The 21,110-nt window shown below is 38.5% G+C and overlaps 1 protein-coding gene across 8 annotated transcripts in view; it reads right to left on the minus strand.

The window, feature by feature from the left end:
• The window catches only part of TMEM144 (transmembrane protein 144), a 30,962-nt gene that overhangs the window by 8,724 nt on the left and 1,128 nt on the right, over positions 1–21,110 (minus strand). For 2 of the 8 annotated variants that reach the window (XR_012650585.1, XM_075029348.1), the window contains exons 1-12: positions 20,923–21,049; positions 17,967–18,068; positions 10,818–11,014; positions 9,498–9,620; positions 9,002–9,101; positions 8,489–8,569; positions 6,476–6,557; positions 5,284–5,357; positions 4,242–4,360; positions 2,802–2,921; positions 2,219–2,316; positions 150–203 (exon numbers count right to left, since the gene is read on the minus strand). Coding sequence is in view for 7 of the 8 variants with exons in the window: in XM_075029348.1 (XP_074885449.1) it covers positions 150–203; positions 2,219–2,316; positions 2,802–2,921; positions 4,242–4,360; positions 5,284–5,357; positions 6,476–6,557; positions 8,489–8,569; positions 9,002–9,101; positions 9,498–9,620; positions 10,818–11,014; positions 17,967–18,068; positions 20,923–20,936 (1,164 nt within the window). In the remaining variant the exon portion in view is untranslated. The other 6 variants (XM_075029392.1, XM_075029358.1, XM_075029365.1 and 3 more) reach the window with 6 other exon arrangements.

Raw genomic sequence — 21,110 nt, forward strand, 5'->3', positions numbered from 1 at the left:
AAAACGTGGTATTGCATGGTATGACTTTCAGCTTCATAATGCAATACTCATGAGGAGAAATCTAAGAGATACAGCTGTATACCAAGTCATACTGTTCCTAGAGCTAGAGACAAGCAAGAGAGCCTAGGTAAGAGACCTAGTAAGATTACCTTGATTTCTTTAAATACAAGGACTCCCCACATTGCAGCAACAAGGCCAGGACCCTAAAGAATAAGATTCATTTGTACATTACAGCATTTCTTTAAAGTGTACCACCTTCTCACCATTGTTCTCAGGGTGGTTGAATTTTGTCTGGAAAACAAATTTAGGCCTTTCCATTCTGTATAATTACAGCACTCACGGCAAAAGCATAAACATCACTGAAAACTTTACAAAGTAAGACACAATAAAATCTTCAAGAAGGGCTAAAGAGGCAAGAGACTTTTTCAGAGAAAGCACAATTTCTTTCTAAATTACACTGTGGAATCTGCACTGGCTGTTCTACTTTCTTTTAGTAGGCTCTAAATAATATGCCTCACTTTAGTCCAAACTACAGCCCACAATGTTACCACATTTCAGAGGACTATTCAGGTTTATTGGCAGCTACCATGGATATTCCTAACATTTCCTTTATTAGCATGACTAACTAGTTGGACAAAGTTTGATTTTATCACTCAGTATGGTATCGAAAGACTGGAACATAAATGTATTTCCTGTATAGCAGGCACCTGGACAAAGCACAAAGCCAGCCAGATAGACAGGTCAGGAAAACTACTGATTATCTGTGATGTTGTTATACAGATTTCCTAGCTAACAGCAAACAGTTATACACAACGATAATTTCCAGGCACTTCTGGTAATACAGTTTTTCCCCTGTGGGAGCAACGATCTGAATTTTCATGACTGATGAGAAAATATTATCTGAATATGAAGCGAAAACTGGCTCTGTTAATGCTTCCCATTAGAGCTGCTCTCAGAAACACTTGACAGATGTTTGGATCTTCCTCTCTCCATCTTCAGCACTGCTGATAGGACACAGACTAAGGCCAGCAGGAAACAGTGTCTCATGCTGAATGTATTTGTGGGTGCTGTTTCCTAGTGAAATTGCCAACTATTATTTGAATAATAGCTAAGGTGTTATTTCACTTCCTAGATAATGTATGCTGTGAGATGAATGCATTTTAAAAATGAAACAAATTGTTAAAGGAATGTGATGAATAGCTATCTGAAATTCTCTCTAGGATGAAGCAAGGCAGCAGCTCTGAAACTGTGGTCCAGATAGCCAGTTTCTCATCAGTGCTGTCCTTAAATTTTTCATTTCGTGATTTTATATCCTTGCCCTTTAGGCACACTGATAACTAAGTTACTAAAGCTGCTTTCCATTAATCCTTCAATTTCTAATTAGAATGATCCCAAGTCTTTTTTTTTCATTACATACTGTGGAGTTTATTCTGATTTACTGCATCTTGAGGCAAAGCTTAATCCCTATTAAGGTTGTTTCATTAGTTTGCTTCCAAAATACAGCTGTTCAGCAAAACTTTATTTTTGATATTTATGAACTCTCACTTGCTAGAAGTTATCCATTTTTGCCTCACCATCTAGTAGACTGGCAAAGGAGTAAAGGCAAAGTTTATTTTTACCTAGTGATGGAATTTATGCAGCTTCTGGAAATTAACAATGCTTTAAAGGTACAGTATCATAAAAGGAATAAACCAGACAAAACAGGTGAACCTATTTTTCCCTCATTTGCATAAGAACATTATTTTCAGCAATACATAATCTGTTCTGTTTGTTCAAGAGCTGTAAAAAGAAAAAAATACATGACTTTAATTAAGCAAAATGACTGCTATAGGATAAAAATCACAAATGAAAACATCCAGAACAAAATGTACTTGCTGAGATGAAAGCATAAAACATTTCTTCTTTTAATCACTTCAGTTTACTATTTAATATCGATATAGTTCTGATTACAGAGCTTTGGCTTTTATATAACCTAAAGACTCACACTTTCAATTCTTCTGTTTTTTTATGCTTGGCATTGACCAAGATGGTGCTTGTCACAGTCACGCATGTTCCTAAAAAACCACAGGCTAGCAAAGACAAGCAGAAGAGGCAATGTATGCGCTTGATTAAAATGCTCTAAACACATCATAATTTCAACTTAATTCTACAAATGGGAGGGGAAAAAAAACCCTTCACTTTTAGTTACAGTCACAAATTTTATTTTTTATATACTTACTGCAGTAATTATTGGAAAGCTGACCACTGCACTGAGATAGTGATTGGCTATGAACCAGCAGCAATTGGCTATTGCCCAAAGCACACCAGAAACAAATCCTAGAAAAATAAATTCCAATCAAAAACATGCATAGCAAGGTATAGACAGCAATTTGTGGAACATTTATATTTATAGCATAATACAGAAACTGCATGTATGTATTTTAGTATGTCAACTACTTTAACAAGCTGGCTCTGATAATCTAACCCAAAGCTCAAGGGAAAAAATCAGCTACTCCAACTGAAGTAGCAAATTAAAGTTCATAATATTCTGGGCAATGTGCTCTCCACTCTGCCAGAGTCAGTTTTTGAAAATCCACCACATGCAATGTCATTTTGTTCTAGTTTCAGATAAGAACAAAATTTATCATTGTTTCCTAACCTTAATTAATTAACCTAATAGGAGTGATCTTTCAACAGAGACAAAAAGTCAAATGAAGATACTTGAAAAGCAAATTACAATTCCAACACACAGTTTGAACTAATCACTGCAAAATGGTTAGAAGAAGTAACTGACATTAATTGCTAATTTAAAACAGTCGTACCTGGTAATATGGCTTGGGGATAAACATTAGGTTTATTTTTCCTGACTGCACAGTAGATCAAGAAGTAGATGGTACTTGTAAGAAATATTCCACTGAAGTGTGCAAAAACATAATCTAAATCTGAAAGAGAAATTTAAAAATTATATTAAACATCAGTTATTAATTTTAACTAAATTTATTTCACTGAGCATTCACAGAGACAAAAACACGTAAGGTGCTACTGCGAACAACTCAAATTCAATTGTGATTGTGACGAACACAGCTGCCAGTCTGACTGTGGATGGATTTGGTCAATTAAACATGAATTAACTGCTGTGTTGACCCTAGCATTTATTACAGGCTTTTATGCATTTCTGTTAGTCGTTATTTTTGGAACTCTATTAGTCAAACTACTGAATTAATTTATTAAAACCTTAAGAAAATCTTCAGGTGAGGCTACAAAACTGTGGTGGATATTTAACATAATTAAATCCTCTCCTTACCATCTCCATTTGTATTCCTGTATATAGCCTTGTTTCTTTTTTGCACCTTTAAGGGCAAGGCAACTGCACGTACTGTGTAAGCTAAACAAGGCACAGTTTTGTCCTTTTTTATCTTAAAGAATGCATCACAATTTTGATCACTATAATCATTAACAATAATAAACCCTTTATGGACTTCATATGTGCTAAAAGTATTTCCAACATGATAAAGCAGACGCACGTAGCAGGGTGATCTCTCTCTCCTTGGAGTTGTAAGTTTTCAACAGGAAAGGCAGCTATAGTAATGATAACATCTGTTTTGTCTAGCTAGGGAAAACATAAGTTGCAGTATTCAAGAGAAATTGTATGTGACATAACAAACAATTTCTTAATGGCAACATTATGCAATCTCAGCAATATGTTGCTCTTAAAGCTGCTGCTAGTATTACTTGATAAGACTATACACTAAATCTTAAGGAAAATGTTTCTGGGGAAATGTTGTTTGAAATTGGTGATTAGGCTTATGTTAAAAGGTTTCCATTTCAAAAAATACAAGGTTTTAACTATTTATGTTGTTATATATCTCTTCTGCTCATTGGTTATGATCAACCTCCCCCTCTTCCTTTACTGGTGTACTAATTTGGCAATCGGTACAGCTTGTGCCCTTGTTTACCTCATGTTCCAGGCATATGAACTTTGTATTTTGAGAGTGCTAGTATTTAATGCCTTCTAAAACATAGATACGAGTTAAGTATGGTACCCTCTGGGCTGTTTCTTACTGTTCTTTTAATGGTGTAATTCATCTCTGAGAAAAAGCAAGTGCTAGTACTATGATTAGAATAACATATAACATAGTGCAGAACTGGTTAAGTTGTCATGGTATATTTTCAGGCATATCAAGAATTTCACTCTATGTCTTTACAAAAGCAGAACACAATATACTGATGAAACTAAGTAGAAGTGATCTATTAGCCTTTACCAAATTGACTTGCTCCTGTGTACATAGTTTCATTTCTTCTTCCATGGTCCTTGATGTAAAGTACTGGTATAAAACTGGAACCGTAGAGTATTCCAGCTACTACAGCCAGGCTACATCCTCTTTAAAAAGAGCAAAAATCAGAGAAAATAGCCTAGCATTAATTAGGGAAGTAGACAATACACTTAAGACAAGTCCAGTATTGCAGTTAAAGACTATGTATCGTATGACAATTGCTAGCAACACTATAAAAATAATATATTTTAGCATATTTTTATTTTCTAGTGTAGAAATTGTTCAATACAGTAACTTAGTTTTCCTATAGTTTGTGGCCAAGTAACAGACAATTCTTGCCCCAAGAGCCTGCAGTCTAGATTAATGACAAGGTAAATCAACAAACTAGGATTTCCTAAAAGCAGAGCTAGGAGAAAACAAACAAAAAATATAATTAAAATGGTCCCCCCCTCAGCTTCACTGTTGCAGTCTATATATTCTTTCTAACTGTTCCCAGGTTCATTGCCTCTTTAGTCCCCTTCTCCGCCTCCAGATAGTTGTGTTCTTAGCTGTCTCCAGTCCCCACCCTGGCCCCTTGCTAGCTGCTGCTTCCACCTTGGAGCATTTTTGCTGTCTCCTTACCATACTGCCATGCCTTCTGTAGATGTATTCACTTGGAAACCACACCTGGAAGCATGTTATTAGCATAGGCTCCTTCTATGCTGGAGTGCTGATCAACCACATGATAAAAAACAGCTCTGTAATTACTTAGTTACTATTTACTTTGCCAAATGTTGTTCTTTTGTAGTAGAAACTAATACTTAATTGGTAAGGTAAAGCACACTCAACAGCACAAAGGAAATAATCTAATTAGTTGTGTAGCTATTCAGATATAGATAGGCACATTATACTAGTGCTTTAAAAACTGATATTTATTAGTGCATGACTGCACTAGAAAAACCACAGGACACAAATTCTGCTCTTACGCTGTGTTCAACTACTTTCTCTGGCTACTTGGCCTGCACCAGTGAAAGAACTGTTAATAACTTACATGAGTCTCTTTTTTGCTGAAGAAAGTCTCTTCACCCATGAGTCATCAGAGGTATCTTCAGAAACATTAATAGACTGCAAAAACACAAGAGTTTTCAGGAAAGTTTAGTTTAGTTTGATTTTTTTTTTTTTAAATCTCAAACACTGGATTAAACAGAACAGTTTTGCTCCAAGAAAATAAAATGAAAACAGGAGAAACAAAAGGAATTTACAAAAATACTCTAGAATTTTTTTTTTTTTTTAAATATAAGAAACTAATTATTGGATCTACCTACCTCAAAGTTTACAAGTTTGAGTTTGGATATAGACTTTGAGTTTACTACATAATATAGCACTAGCATTTTTTTTAATCTGCATGCAGGTAGACTGACTTTCAGAACCCGTCCTTCCTTAAATTTGATGAATGACTTAATCTATAGATTTTATGATGTGGTTTTGCCTTTTGTTGATAGCGCTGGTGTTACTATCAGAATATCAGGACTATTTGCAACAGGGAAATTAACACCCCTGCCTGCAGCATGAAAAAATTGCAACGTCCCTTTATTCTAACCCTGCTATCAGATTATCTTCTGTGATTTGGTCTGGTAGACTGGAACCTCCAGCAAGCATTGAGCACAGCTAGAAAACTCTGAGGGGCTCTCTGTTTAGGTAGCAACTGAGCACTGACCCACAAGAGTAAGGTACAGTGGTAGCAGGAGCCTATTGTTCTCCAGCTTTTGTTGCACTTTGGGCTCCCAGAAGGAGTGACAGGCAGTCTGTCACCTTTCCTTGGCCTCCCAACCTGTGCCACAGCTGATGCTGAGAATCAGCAACTCTTGACAGAATTATACACCACTGCCTTACATCTAAGCACCCTCCTGGTTTTATAGTTAAGTTTTCATTAAAATTGCTTCCTCTTCTCAGATAGTTAAGTAATACACTTTGGTTTTTATATCATCTCTGTCATAATGAAAAAGGACTTCTAAGCCATTTAAAGCTGACAATAGAGAATGAACACTTGGGAAAACTTTCTTTGTTGCTCACGTTTGACTAGATATACAAGATCCACAAATTAAATAGAATCAATGCATATTTATGTAGTTTTATGTAGTCTAACATAAATCCTAGCAAATCTGGTTAATGTTAAGCAAATTTTTTGTTTTAAATGGATATGTACTTTCACTGCTGTAAAATAACAACTGTAGAGTACTTACTCTTTCTCTCAGTAAAGGCGTGCTTTCTAATGAAGCTGAAGAACTCTGGACTTCAGTTTTTATAAAAAGAAATATGACAGCACTCAGAAGAGAAAAAATACACCAATAAATACCACATCAGCTCATAAGGACATAACATTTAGTGTCCAGAGGCAAAAGTTACATTTGGAGGCATATTACTTTATTTTCATTATTGCCTAGAGTCACTTTAATGTATTTTAAAAATGCAAGTGCTTTTAACAGTCTTAAACAACTTAAGTGAAACAAAGTAAATAAATTAGTCTTTGTATCACTTTATAGATCTCTCTTCTATGTAATGGGATTGAAATGTCTCCTTCTTACAATGTGTAGTTACAACCACATGTTAACAACAGTCGATTTAGTAACCAGTGCCCTTTTGTACTAAACCACACATACAATGGTACATCTACATGAAAGTTCCATACGGAACAGCTTAAACCTGCATAGAATTGGCTCTGTGCTCAAGGAAAAAGTTAGTTTTCAGTCTTCTATCATATGTGAATGAAGGAATACTGCTCCTACAGGGCCTCACGCATATGTGGAAGGAGAAGGGATATTGCTCACTGATACTCCAGTGTACTAAGCCAATAAAAAGAAGAAAGGGTAACATTACTACTTGTACCCTTAGCTCCAGGAAATCAGGTAAATATCTGTAATCAGAGCTGGCAGGATCTGTTTTTTATTTTTATGAAAGATATTTTAATGATTTAAGAATTCCTTCTCATAACTGTAAAGAGAATGTCTCCATCTGAAGAAGGATTCATCTCCTACTGAAGGAATAAGGGTAGACATAAAAGGATGTCAGCTTCCTCCAGAAGGACTAGACAAGCATATATAAGTTCCACACAGGAGGCTAAAATGAAATACATGCTTCTGAGCTACAGAGCAACATACTCAGAGTTTGTGCAGCTTGCCAGAAAAACATGTTTGGTCACGATCTTTCTCCCTGTTGATCACTTCTCCATGATATGTCAGACACAGGCAGGAAGCAGATGGTGAGCTGAATGAATGCTACTATTTTGCCAGTACCTCACAAAATCACGTGCTATGTGTAACAGTAATAGGTAAAAAGCTGCAGACTCTTAGGAAAGAGGAAAAGTGGAAGCAAAATTCATGAATCTAAGGCAGCAGCTCTCTCCTAGCAATCAAGAATGGCTCCATCATCTCCATGTTCTTAAGACCCTTCTTTTCCTAAAGGCATCACATGAATCTGCTGCTTGGCATGCTTATGGCAAGCCTACTTACTGCCCCTGGGATTTAGGGCCACCGTTACGTTCCTAGAAAGACCTTCCTGGCCACCCAGCTAGAAAGCAAGAACACTGCTACATAACAAAGACCCTCTTTCCTCTGTGTTTGGACCAAAACGTGCACTCAAAAAAATAATAAACAAAAAATAAGAGTAGAAATCCTTCTGAAGATCCCAAAGGAAGCCACTGTTTGGGAGTTGTTGTAAATGTGGCTTAAAAGTTACAAGACAGGGAGCTATTAAGGACAAGAAAGAATGCAAAGCCTCTGGCTTTTCATGGACACCGAAGGATCTGGAAAGGGGTCCTGTGGCATATTCTACAGTTAAGAGGAAGGATTTTTACCCCTGACTGAGTGAAGTCAGATCAGAAATCTCTCAGAGGTGTTCTCACCAAGATTCTTCTAGTCAGTTTCTCCTCTCTCACACAATTTGGGGAAAGTGAACCATTTGAATAACCTAGCTAGGGAGACAACCAGTGCATCACTGCTTTGCCTTGAACATTTGTACCAGCATAAAAATATATTTCTGTTTTTATGAATAACCATTTCACCGCTGTACTGGATATCATGTATGTTTCTATTCTGAGATACAATATTGACCAGCTAGGTATGGATAGCTCATGAATTCTACAGTAAATCAATTTGCAAAAAATAGTTCAATACATTTGCCCTCTAGTTAAATTGTCCTTGTGGTTATTAAATATATGTTTTACATTACAGAAATTTATTATAAGAATAAATTTTTACCTTAATAGTGAAAGTCCAGCTCCAATATAATTTAAGATTGGTCTTGATACCTCTTCTGGGTCAATTCCAAACCAACCAAATCTGGAATATTTAACCAGTTTCACTTAGTGGCACTAACTACATAAAAATTATAACCCAGTCTTGGAAATCTTTACTCATGTAAATAATTCTGTCTAAGTTTGTATCTGCAATATTGGATCAGTGCTTTGGTTGGCTTGCAAAAAGCTATGTCTACTTTACAAAAATAATCTTTAAACTAATTTAATTTACATTGACAAATACATTATTTATTCACTCAATTATGTTAATGAGCATCACTGGGCATTCTTCTTCCTATTGAGATGGAGGAAACACAAAAAGATAAAATAATTAACCTGAGTACTTTCTACTAAGAGGGAAAAAGATCTTATATATATAATAAATCCTCTTTATTGGTGATAAGTTTTTTCCACTGGAGTTAATGAAGAATTGGCAACATTAATTATGTATGACTTAAGAGTTAAACATACTCACCTTGAACTTGCCCAACCTGTCAGCAAATTAAAAGAAGCCCATATCAAAAGACCAAGAGCTAAGCCAATAGTTTTAATAATAGGGACAACTGTAACATTGCCTGAAATACAAAAAATAAAACTAAAATCAGTTAAAAACTAGACTGTGATCTTGTATGCTTTTTGCTTTAGATTCTGTGACTGTTCAGAAGGCAAAAAAATTTAGGCAACTACAAGCTGGTAGGAAATAGTGTTTTTTAAAATAAATACATTAAACATGGACTTTTCCTCAATACCATTTTTAAAGTTATTTTTGGTGTAAATTCGCTGCTTATAAAACAAGCATAATAAAACAGTATTTGCTATACGGGCACAGCTCCATTAATACCAAGGCTTTAAAAAGCCAAATAAGTACCAAATAACTACTACCTAATATATGGAAAAGTTTTTATCACTGTCTTTTTATGAAAAGTTAAGATTACTTTGTGTTTCAAGAAATAGAATCTCTGTATCCTTACCCGTAGCCCACAGGAAACCCCCAACCATAGCCAGAGGCCAAAACCGGGGGCAATTCTGGATTAAATTGATGACCAAAGAAACTATCCATATGGAGGCACAGAGAATCCACTGGAAGAACATGCCTATGGAAAAATCAAATGCACACAATAGAGAATCTGTAGAATACTGCATGTGTGAATCTCTAAACATACTACGTTTTAGATAAAATAGTACAGAAAAAGTTGAAAGGTGGCCACCTCCTTCGTGAACTTCCAGGAACCACGTTACAATATATTCAAAAGATCTATTTTAGGGTGGGGTGTTATAATTCTGTCAAACCTTTTCCTTACTGTGCATTCTTTATATGCAGCTACAAAAGACACTTTGCTGGACAAAGTTTACACAAGCCCCGATTCTCAAACACATGAAAATTTTGACATACTTCTGACAAAGAGGATATTCAGTTACCACAAATTTCTCCCACCACCCTAGTAGCAGCTAACACAGATGACTGCACAGGACAAAACTCTTCAAAGCTCAGGCTTTTCCACTAATCCAGGACATTGAGGATAATAAAACCTTTGGACACATTTCTTCTACCTTTGTAGATTCTCTAAGGGTCAACTAGGCAGACCAGTTAACTTTATGCCAGCTGAGCTAAGACTTTTCACTTTAAAGACCAGCCTTGTCTTGTTAGGACCATATTTGGCACAAAGAAGAGAGAGAGGTTATATCCAGCCTGTAATGCAGATACTATTATTGCAGTAACATAATGGCAGATTTATTCATCTAGGGATCTGGTAACTAACCGACTATGCTTCATATAAATGTGCAAATACAACATCAACCTAGTACAGTAAAGTGATAAAATTCCAAGTAAGAAAGAGACGCTATTGTTTCCTCTCACTGAGCCATCAGATAAAAGTATTAAAATTTCAATTTTTGATTGTTTTTATGTTAGGTCCACAATTGAAAGGTAATACTCCAAAGTCCAACAGCTTTTACAGTATAAATAACACTGTATGTATTTGAGAATCCCCACAAGGGTAGAAGAAAGGACATTTTACTTTCCATTGTGAAATGCTCACGAAATGCATATCACCACTGTTAAAGTGCACAACACTACATAAAAACATTTTTCTAAAGATTTGCCACATCCTGAACCCATGCACTATTGCTTTATACCCTAACAATAGCAAAGAAAATTAAAACATGCTCTATGGATTAAGGCTGTGATGATATTTATAACTCTAGCTATAGAAACTCTCATATTTGCTGGTAAAATATTACTCCTATTAGCAAAAAACCCAAAACCAACAAAAGAATATAAAAAAGTTTACCATCACCAGTATCAAACTTCTTAACAGGCACAAAGTTTGTCCCAAATAGAAGGACAGCTACTGTGGAGGAGGTAAAGCCAATAGCTAGATCTGTTCCATTGCTGTTGTTAAAGGCACTGTAAGCTTTCCCAATGTTCATCTTTGTTCTGAAGGTGCCTCTTTTTGTGGAACTGTTTTGCTGTGGGTCCTGACAGATTCTGAAATCAGAAAGTGGAATTAAACATGTGGAGTATTACATAATACCAACCTAGTTCAGAAATCTGAAACTTGAAGGACCCTACTTATCAATCTCAAAAGCTGGAAAGAACTGCAAAGTATACTGTAGAATCCCATGAAAAGCTGTAGTAAAGTGCTAGAGAAGTCACTTAAGAACAGATGCACCAAAAAAGCACTATTGTGTTTCATAATCAGCTTCAGAGAAAAGCAAGTCTGAAAACATACAATGTGAACGTAGAGATGCACACAAAGGTTATGAGGACGTGAATCCGTGAGGCCTATGGGAAGCCCTGATGCTTTAGGGGGATGCTCTGTCAGAATATTTCTTATTCCTGTAACCAAAGCTGGGGAATCACACTGGGCTGTCTAAAAAAGCATGGGCTAGACAAAATCTTAATTGGCAGAAAAAGCTACAGCAATTTGCAGCCCTGCTGCCTAGAAGTCAGGAACAGGTGCAGAGATCCTATAGATGCCACAGTTGGATCAATATAGGATCATAAAGTAACCATAGGGATTGCTCTAGCTGATACAAAACATGAATAAAGGTTCATTTTTTTCTGCGGGAAACAAAGGCAGAAGCTGCCTCTAAAGTTTCTTTGTTCATTCCACATAACTATAGTAAGAAAGGCAAAGATTTTTTTTAATCCCACAATACCTCCCCCCCCCCTTTTTTTTTAAGTGGGAGATTCATCTTAAGGTTATACTCAACAGAAGTGCCACATATATACTTTTGATACGGATTATGACTTTGACAGAAAAGGTAGCTCTGAGAACAACTATAATAACGTGATCTTTGCATGCATAATCTTAACACCACACTTAAAAGACTACATATAAGAACAGTGTTTGGAAATTTTAACTTCAAACAGCAACAGGATACTCAATAGGCTGTGAGTATAAAGGGGCATATTTATAGAGATACATATGCAATCCTGTTGTCAAAGTAATGCTATTTATACTGAATCAAATGACATCCTAATGCAGTTTGACATTCTCCAGTGTAGGTGGACTAGCTACTGCCTGGAGGAAAAAAGCTGAAATAGGATGGTGGAAGTTTTGCCAAGTCTTGTAAGGGGTCCTGTGACTACACTCTCTGCACAAAAGGAAGAGCTGAGCTGCTGCACATTCTTTCATCTTATTTTACCCTCCAGTCTTACCTTCTCTGGAGTCCTTAGGACACTGACAACTGCATCTACTGAGGTTGTGCTTTTATCTAGAGCTTCAGCAGTGCCATCAGTGTCGGCTGAAATTAATTATTTGCATTAGCAGGTGAAAAGTTCAATCCCACAACTAATATAACCATTTAGTTTCTATATTTTTTCCCCTGGAAAGATGTCCGTATATTTTTAACTTGAGTACTTAAGAAAAACACAGATGACACTTAGAAGACACATCATGAAGGTACAACGGCACAGGTATTTCCATTTATCTCACTATCTTTTTCTCCTTCACTCTTCATCTTTCTTGCCTTCTTAGAGGATAAGCTTCTCCAAGAAGTTTTCACCATATTTAAGACTCTTCTGTAAAGTATGTTTTACCTGGGACCTATAGACACTGAGCAGTGCAAATAATAATGCTGGGATTTCTTCAAAGAGTGACTTCACAGGTTAAGAAACACCGTGACACCACAACAATGGATTAAGATAGATAAAGGGTAACATCAGCTACCTTCATTCCATCAACCTTGATTCACTAAGTGAATAAGTTTAACTCATTTAGTGGGCAAGTACAATGCAAGAGCTGGGTTTTGCACAGGAAGAACTTCATGCTGTTAAAAACATAGAAATAAAGCTGATTACACCGCACCTCTATGAATGCAGGGCTCAGTATTTTAGCCTTTAAATAACTAAGTCATTACGCTGGTAAAACATTACAAACCTTTCAAATCTAAACTGGTTTATCAGCCTTTTTGATTTTGTTAATGTACAGAGAAATGTTACTTGAAAAATATTTCAGTTTTCTATGTTCTAAGTGAAAATCTGTGTGCTGCGGGGCAGTATACTTTTCTGCTCGCTTTTTATCTTCCAAAAATCTCTATATTGTGCACATTGAAGGCTGTTGCATTAATTGGAGAATCAGAATCATGACACCAAAAATGGAAACACAAATTCCAATTAACCAAGGAAGAGTATGCTTCATTCAGACTGCTTAAAACTCTGTAACTTTCCAAAGGCTGGGGCACTTAGCTCCAAATTTGGCTTAATTTCAGACCTAACTTTCAATTCCATTTTAAAACCTTCAAGAGAAAGCTCAACCAGACAAGGCCTGGAGCAACCTCCTGTAACTTCAATGATAGCACTGCTTTAAGCAGGGAGTTGAACTAGATAACCTCCAGAGGTCCCTTCCAAGCTAAATTATTCTACAATTGTATGATCCAATGTCAAGAGCAAATAATGAACTGGCACACAGCATTAAGTTGACTATACTTTTTTGCAAATGCTTGCATATACTTTGCACGTCACAAAGCTGCAGAGAGTTCACTAAAAGCCTCTTCTCTACAATCCTATGTTCTTGCCAGATTTATAGCTACCAAATGCCAAGCCAGAAGCACTTGCTGAAGCTGCTAAGATATTAGAACACAGTGGTTGTATCTGAAACTCAAGCAGAGACAACTGGAATTGTTGCTGTTATTGAAGGGTTTTTTTCACTAAGTAGTCCTTACTGAAGGGCACTTCAGGGTTCCCAAGCTGTAGAGGAAATATAATGGAATTTTGTTGGCACACATTGCCCTTATCCTACTAACTTCACTGGTTTACCTCACTGGAAGGTTGTGCTCTGTATTTTCACTGTTTCCTCTGAAATATGCCACCGTTTTCTTCCTTCACACAGAGACACAACAAATTATAATGCTCACTTAATGCAACAGCAACACATTGCTACGGGCTCTGCAGACAGGCAATGAAATCATGAAGCCTGCCCTTGGGAGCTTTCACCTCGAGGCAGATCCCAGGTCTTGCCAAGATCCAAAAGAAACTGTTTGAGCTCATTGAACAGGTATTTTTAGAGGCTGCACGTCACATTGACTGTGTATTTGCACGTTTCTCCTATCATCTATTTGCCATTAAGGGTGGAGACTTTCGTCCTTATTTTAGAGTCTCGGGACACCGCGACCCCCACCTAGCTGCTCAAGAAACGTTTCTTTGCTTCCCTAAGACGAACGCTTTTGAGAGACGTTCGCCCGGCACTGTTTTCAGCAAGCGGTATCACGCAACAAGGAGGAAAACCGCGCGGCCGAGCCCTCGGCACAGGCGGATTCCACCGAGGACAACCCGCCCGGCCTTCCGCAGGGCAGGCCCACGCTGCAGGCGGGACTCGGCCCGCAGACGGGGCAGGCCCAGCTCTCGGCCGAGGCCGCCGCGGGAGGACGCGTCGGCGGCCGGGCAGGCCAACCGCTCGGCAACGCACCCCGGCAGGAAACTCAACCCCCCGCCGCCGCCGCCACCACCACCATGCCGGACACCCTCCTTCCTTTCCCCAGCGCCCTACCCCCGGCTGACAGCCGCCGCGCGTTTTACGGCGCTCCGCTGCTGCCGCCGCCGGCGGGGCGGAAGGGCGGCCGGCGATGGGCCCGCACCGGCTGATCCCTCGCCTGGGCCCTCCGTGCGGCCTCGGGCCTCGCCGCGCCAACCGCTGCCCGCGCCCCTCCGCCCCCGCCACAGCCCCCGCCGCCCTGCCGCCGCGCTCGAGGCTCGGGCACAGGCCTCCCCCCCGCCGCTCCGGCCGGGCGCTGCGCCGCGCCGCGCCGCCCCTCGCCTCGGCTCGGCCCGCCTCCTCCCCGGCCGCTTACCCCGGCCGGGAGAGGCGGTGGAGGCCCGGCAGGCGGAGGGCGAGGCGGGCCGGGGCGCCGGCTGCCGGTGGAGAAACGCTCAGCGAAACCTCAAATGTAGGCGCTCCCGGCGCGATAAAAGCGCCTTCGCCTCTGCCCGGTCTTACGCGGCAGCTGATGAGACAGTGCGTGCTGTGGCGGAAGGGCAGCGGTGTACTTCAGGGCCCGCCGCTGTTACCACGCTACCCGTGGAAGAAGAGGCAGCGTGATTTTGGCTCCCCGGTTTTGGCAGCGTGTGCCCGGGAACCCCTCAGACGCGGTGTGAAGGCGGGACTGCTACCGGAGGGGAGCGGGTGACCGCCTTGCGCCTCCTCTCCTGCTCCCGAGGCCTCCGGCCTGCCGGGGGAGGCAGGAACGTTCTCAGGCCGTGCAGCGGCGGCTGGCCGGGAAGCTCCCTGCCAGGTCTGGGCAGCCGGCACACGGTGGGGTTTGTTTTTTGTTTTTTGTTTTTTTTTTTTTTCCCTATGCACAAAACTGACCACCTTTTTCTCTGGGAACCCCCCACGTTGTTCGACAGCCAAAACCGAGTAGGAAAAAAAAGTCTTTTGCATGCTGTGGAGAAGAGATTTCTGCAGATTTCCCTGTAAGGATTTGACCCAGACCAGTTAAAGCACAGACTGTTAGTCAGCGTGTTTAGTCACGAAGCAAACATTTCTCTCTGTCCTCTTGGAATACAGTTTCCAGATGGCAGCCCAAATCGATCCCCTTACGAACACAGCACAGGCCTTCTAAAGTAATGCTTCATATTTTGCAAATCAAATCTGCATTATCCATAATAAGGACATACTTTTTTTCTTTGGAGAATAATTTCTCAGTCCCGTGGACTTGGTAAAGCTAGAAGTGCATCATTTATCGATCATTTTAACATAAATGTCAGTCCGTGTGACATTTAGAGAGATGAACTGCAGAACATCTCTATGGAAACAGTTTAGCTGTAGTGCATCCAAGAGGAACATCATCCCATATGATAATCAGAAATGTAGCCTGGAAAAAAAGAAGTGCTTTTTATTCTAAAGGCAGTGCACATCTACGTGTTACATTATTTTATTCAGAAAAAAAAAAGAAAATGTCAAGAAAAATATGAATCTTTTACATTGAACTGCCTGCACATGGAAAGCAAGAACACTCACAATAAGGAGCCTAGCCTGAAACTACATCCTTTCAAGTGTCCAGGGATAAAGAGGGGTGTTGAGTTTTGGCTTCAGAAGAATCCTGATATTAAACAAAATGTTTTCCAAAAATTCTGCCCCTGGTTTCATTTAGACGAATGGATCTCAGAGGAGTCACCATCAATCATTTCTAATTACCGTCTCTATCCCACTTGAACTGATACTCACCTATTCCTCACTGTTTCATGTATTCCTCACTATTTCTTCAAACCATGCTGGTTTTGGAACATTGTTTCTCTCATTAACACAACGGTTGAAATGACACTGATGGTACGAATGAAACACCTCAAATATGGGCAGATTCTGATTCATGCATTTGTGCTGTTTGGTTTTATTGAAATTAATAGGTTGTTGGAGATGAAAAGTATATGGGAAAGGAAGTCCATGAAGGCACAGTGTTTACTGAAATGGAAAATGGCAACATTCATATTTCAAATTCCAGAGGCTTCTATGAATATAACAAGTGTTCACTTAAAGAATGTCTTTTGTTGCAAAATGTTCTACAAACCAGCACAGACAATATTTTGTTCTTTGCTGAATCGCAGCAACTTGTGCAGCCATAACTACAGTGGGAAGAACCACACTAAGACATCTTGGAAAACTAAAAACATAAACGTCTTTAAATCCCATATCTCAAAACTGAAATGACGGAGTGGAGCAAGAAGGAAGGCTTAGATAAAGAAATAGGAGATATATTGCTTTAAAATACAAGACTGATACTTGTAAAAATTGACACCCAGTCTGGTATTTTGGAGAGAAACATACTAGCTGCTAGGTAGCTTTGGTATTAATAATAATAATATTGTATCACTGTGTTGGTACAATTGTTTTTCTCTGTGTTTTTCTCTAGTTCTCCGGGTGTAGTATTCACTATCCCAAAAGGCTGTACCTGGTTCAGATTAAAGAAGGAAGAAGATCACCTACAGAAGAAGCTGTAAAAAAGGAGTATGAATAATAATTCAGATGAGAAGGAAGAAGCTGTACTTGGTAGAATTAAGAAGGATGCAAAGGTGAAAGGCTATAGAAGATTGCATAGGGGAGGATGATTTAGGCATAAACCCTGTGAACAGGAGGTTTTGAGAACTTTCTGGTGAATTTTTGTTATTTCCTAAAAAATGGGTTACTATCATCTTCCCATCTTCAGAGATTTGGAAATAGAGCAGAGCATTTAAGTAGCTGGATGGTGCTCTTTGAGGTTGCCAGCACATGAGTCAAGACACAGGAGCTTGTGACTGGTGGTCATTGGCTCAGTCCACTGGTCTCCCACAGGTTGGCCAGAGACTGCCTGCTAGGGGGGCTGGCGGCAGTGCTGCCCACCAGCTGCTTCAGAGTCTGTAGCTTGTCCAGCACCATCAGCAGCACCCTGGGTGACAGTCCTTCCCGCAAATACAAGTTGATCTGGTTTCTTCTACAAATGCAGGTACAAGTGAAGATGAATTTCAGAAGTTAAAAAAAAAAAAGAAGAAAACAATTGCAAATCTGCAGTTCAGCTACTCATTCACATTTTCAAATTATACCTAGGAATGTCAAGGACTAGAAAATACCTCTTAAATTCCCCTCTTCTGTTCATTGCTATTCTCTAATATTGGTTTTGATATTCCTGTGTTCCTAAACTTATGCAGGGTTAACACTGGCCATGAAATATGGGTATATAAAGAAATGATGCGAGAAGTTGAGTTTAATGGATGCAGATGGCGATACCACAGATATAGTTTAGAGCAAGGAATAAATACAGAATCTAACTGACATTACAGGCTAAATATAGGTAGGCAAAGTGCAATAACCTAGGCCAGAATTTGGTCAGTCTATTCTTTCAAAAAATTGGCCTTGAATATTTTATGACCACAGGGAAAGGACCCTTTCAGCTCAGTAATGCCCTTTAGTGCCCTGCTACAGCTGTGGTTTGGTAATGATTCCAGAACGAATATTACTACCCACCTGAACAACATTTTCTTTGTCTTTCCAAACAAGTCCATAGCCATTCCAGCCTTAATTATTTTGTGAAATCTAGTAGGGTGCTGGAGCTGTACACTACAAGAGCTGAAAAAAAGAATTTCTCTTGATATGGTACCTTTTAAAGATCCAAAATTAGAGGCAAATATCTGCTAAATTAACAAGATACTGAATCCTGTTTAGTTGAATTCCTACCACCATCCATTCCAAAGAATGTAACAATGCAACATTTAAAGAATGAGTTCTCCCTCCTGAACGTGAAAAATAAAGGAAATATTATTGCTATCATCACATTTAGAAAGCTTCAAAAACCCCTCAGCAGTCAACATTATACATCAGTGGGTACAACACATTTTGATTTCAAAGCTACAAATGAAATGAGGAGTGAAGAACAATTCTCCATATCTTTTTATAATTTCCTGCAGATAATCTTTAAAGAGTTGCAGTAGGAAGATTATATAAGAGATTTCAAAATTGTCATAGCAAAGGAAAGCTGTTAGTAACTGGAATGGACTGTTTTGGCACTGCTTGATTATAATGGACAGGTCATGGTGCTGTCTACATGCAAGAACTGGGCATTTGAAAACAACTGTTGCAGTGTGATACATTTCCAACTCAAGCAACTCTATGTCATTAGCAATATAAAGTAAAATCCTCCAAAATAATTCAAAGACACTTGGAAGAAATATAGTGGCGTAAAAGCTTCATGCTGAATTATTTGCTGTCAAAATCAGTGGTAAGTCAAAACAGAATCCAGGAGGTGTAAATTTTTTTTTTTTCATTATTTATCTTTAAAGAGGGGAGCCTATCTGAGGCATTTCAAAAAATTTCTTCATGTGTATGTGTAAATATGCACTATGGGTGAAATTCTGCTTTCAGGCTGCAATACCCACTCACCCTTATTTACCCTGGTTTTAGCCATATAACTTTGCTGATATTTTGCACTCACTTTGCACTGGTATTAAATAGGATATAGGAGGCCATTCTCACTGTGAGCCATGTACAGTGTCTGTTGGTCAAATGGGCTGCAAAGCTGGTACCTGTCACTAATGACGCTTCATCTTTCAGAGGGACCCTCAAACATCTAAAGCTGATCTAATAACGTCCATCTCTGGCAAGTTCTTTAAAGCATAAAAAATGTTAAGCAGCAGTAGCCACATCTGTACTGACTTTATTGATACACTTGTCTGGAACTTTTTTAATTAATCTTTGTTTGGGATATGTCCCTTCAGTCAAATTTGAACTAAAAAGAAAAAGAGAGAACTTAGGTGGCTAGAGAAATTTCTTACAATCCCTATTCCACCAAGAACTTAGATTTGGAAAAAGCAGGTGATATGAAGGCTCTTTTCCTGGTAATACACACAGATGCTGAACACTTAACTTAATAGTACACTTTTCAACAAAAAGTAAAGTGACAGCCAGTGAAAAAATCCACTCACAAAGTTTATAAATTGCGATGGGACCCATCTGAAACATAAACTAATTCCTTAACTGTCTGTTCCCCTAAGTATTAATAATGGAGAAGAGAATATCTCCATTAGCTTGAATTACAACAAACATATACATTTTATTATTTTGTACTTAGACTAGGCAAGGAGTCAGAAGTCAGAGCTTTGCCAGTGTCTCACTGCTTAACTCTGCAGAAGCCCTTAACTTCTCTCTGCTTCAACTTTTCCATCTGTATAGCAACTATGCTATGCCTTGTTTTGGAAAGCATAAATAGGAAACACTCCTGAGCTGTTTAATAGCATTTTAAAAGCCACTATCTGTTTTTCATTTCTCATCACAAGAACATATGATTCCCAAAAGTTCTAAAATTCAGGGGGCAGGGTATTTTAAAATTTAAAAAAAAACCCAACCAAACAAAAAAAAAACCCCAAACATGAAAAATGGGAATTTCTTCAGTACATTTGCATGCAGTGCACTAGAGGGCCCTCAGGAGTTAGAAATGGATGGAATGCACTTTTGGAAGGCACATACTTCACAGGACTTTTCATTACAGAATTTAAAATAGAAGTTGCTGGGGTTTTTTTGTTTTGTTTTGTTTTGGGTTTTTTTTTTTGTAATGTTAGGTTCATGTAAGTTTATAGCAGTTCATATGCAAACCACCTCTCAGTACAGTTAACTTCCAAACAGTATTTAGCTTGCAATGAAATACCTAAATGTGAACCATACTTAAAACTGAAATATGTGCTAGAATACTTTGAGATCATCAGCTTTTACTAAGTTACTTTTATTAACCTAAGGAGTTTACCAGAACGAAGGATGTGTCAAGCTGAATAGGTAAGAGATTTTATATTTTTATAGCACTATATATGCACAACATGCACTTATTCTATCTTTGTTTCTTTGCAAGGATATATAAGCCACTGTCATTTTATTTGAAAAACTATAGCTAGCTATATCCTATCTATGGCTTCACAAGAGTGAATAGAATTAATCATCTTTCATCTTTAATGGGTGTTTATGAATTATGTGAACTATATTCATATTCAACTAGGGAAATTTGGCACTGGTAATATATTTTTATTAGTTAAAATATGCACGTATTTGCTACTACAGTTACTGGTGGTTAATATTGTATTATTTACAGCATTTTCGTAACATGAGGATTAGTGAAGACTTTGTCTCATAAGAAAAAGATGATAATGATCTGGGTTTGACAAGCTTTTCTTCTAAAGCTGGAACACAGCTAGCTGAGATTGCAAATTGAGCCTGTATTTCATGATTTTGGTGTTTAATTTATACTGTAATAAGAAAGTGAAAGATGTATCCTGACAAATTTCTAGATGCATACTGTATCATCTAGAACTTCTATCTCAAAAATATAGAACCACAGATGCCATACGTGAGTAACAAAATGAAATACTAATTTCTTTTTGCAGTTTGCAAAGGAGGTACTTCAGATCTTTTAGAGTACAAGTCAGTAAACTTTGCTTACGCAGCTGGCTCCATTCATTCTCTGAAGCCAATCATTTCCCCTGTGGTGGCTGATAAGAATTTAACGGCTTGAGAAGGTGGAGTGTCAGCATCTTAGTGCTAAACACATTCCCAGGCATATCAGTAGCCTCTGTCCATCACCCATGCTGGAAGCTATTTGGAAAAGGAGAAATCAGGGAAGGGAAATCA

The sequence above is a fragment of the Buteo buteo genome, chromosome 1, assembly GCF_964188355.1.
Source record: "Buteo buteo chromosome 1, bButBut1.hap1.1, whole genome shotgun sequence".
NCBI classification, from domain to species: Eukaryota; Metazoa; Chordata; class Aves; order Accipitriformes; family Accipitridae; genus Buteo; species Buteo buteo.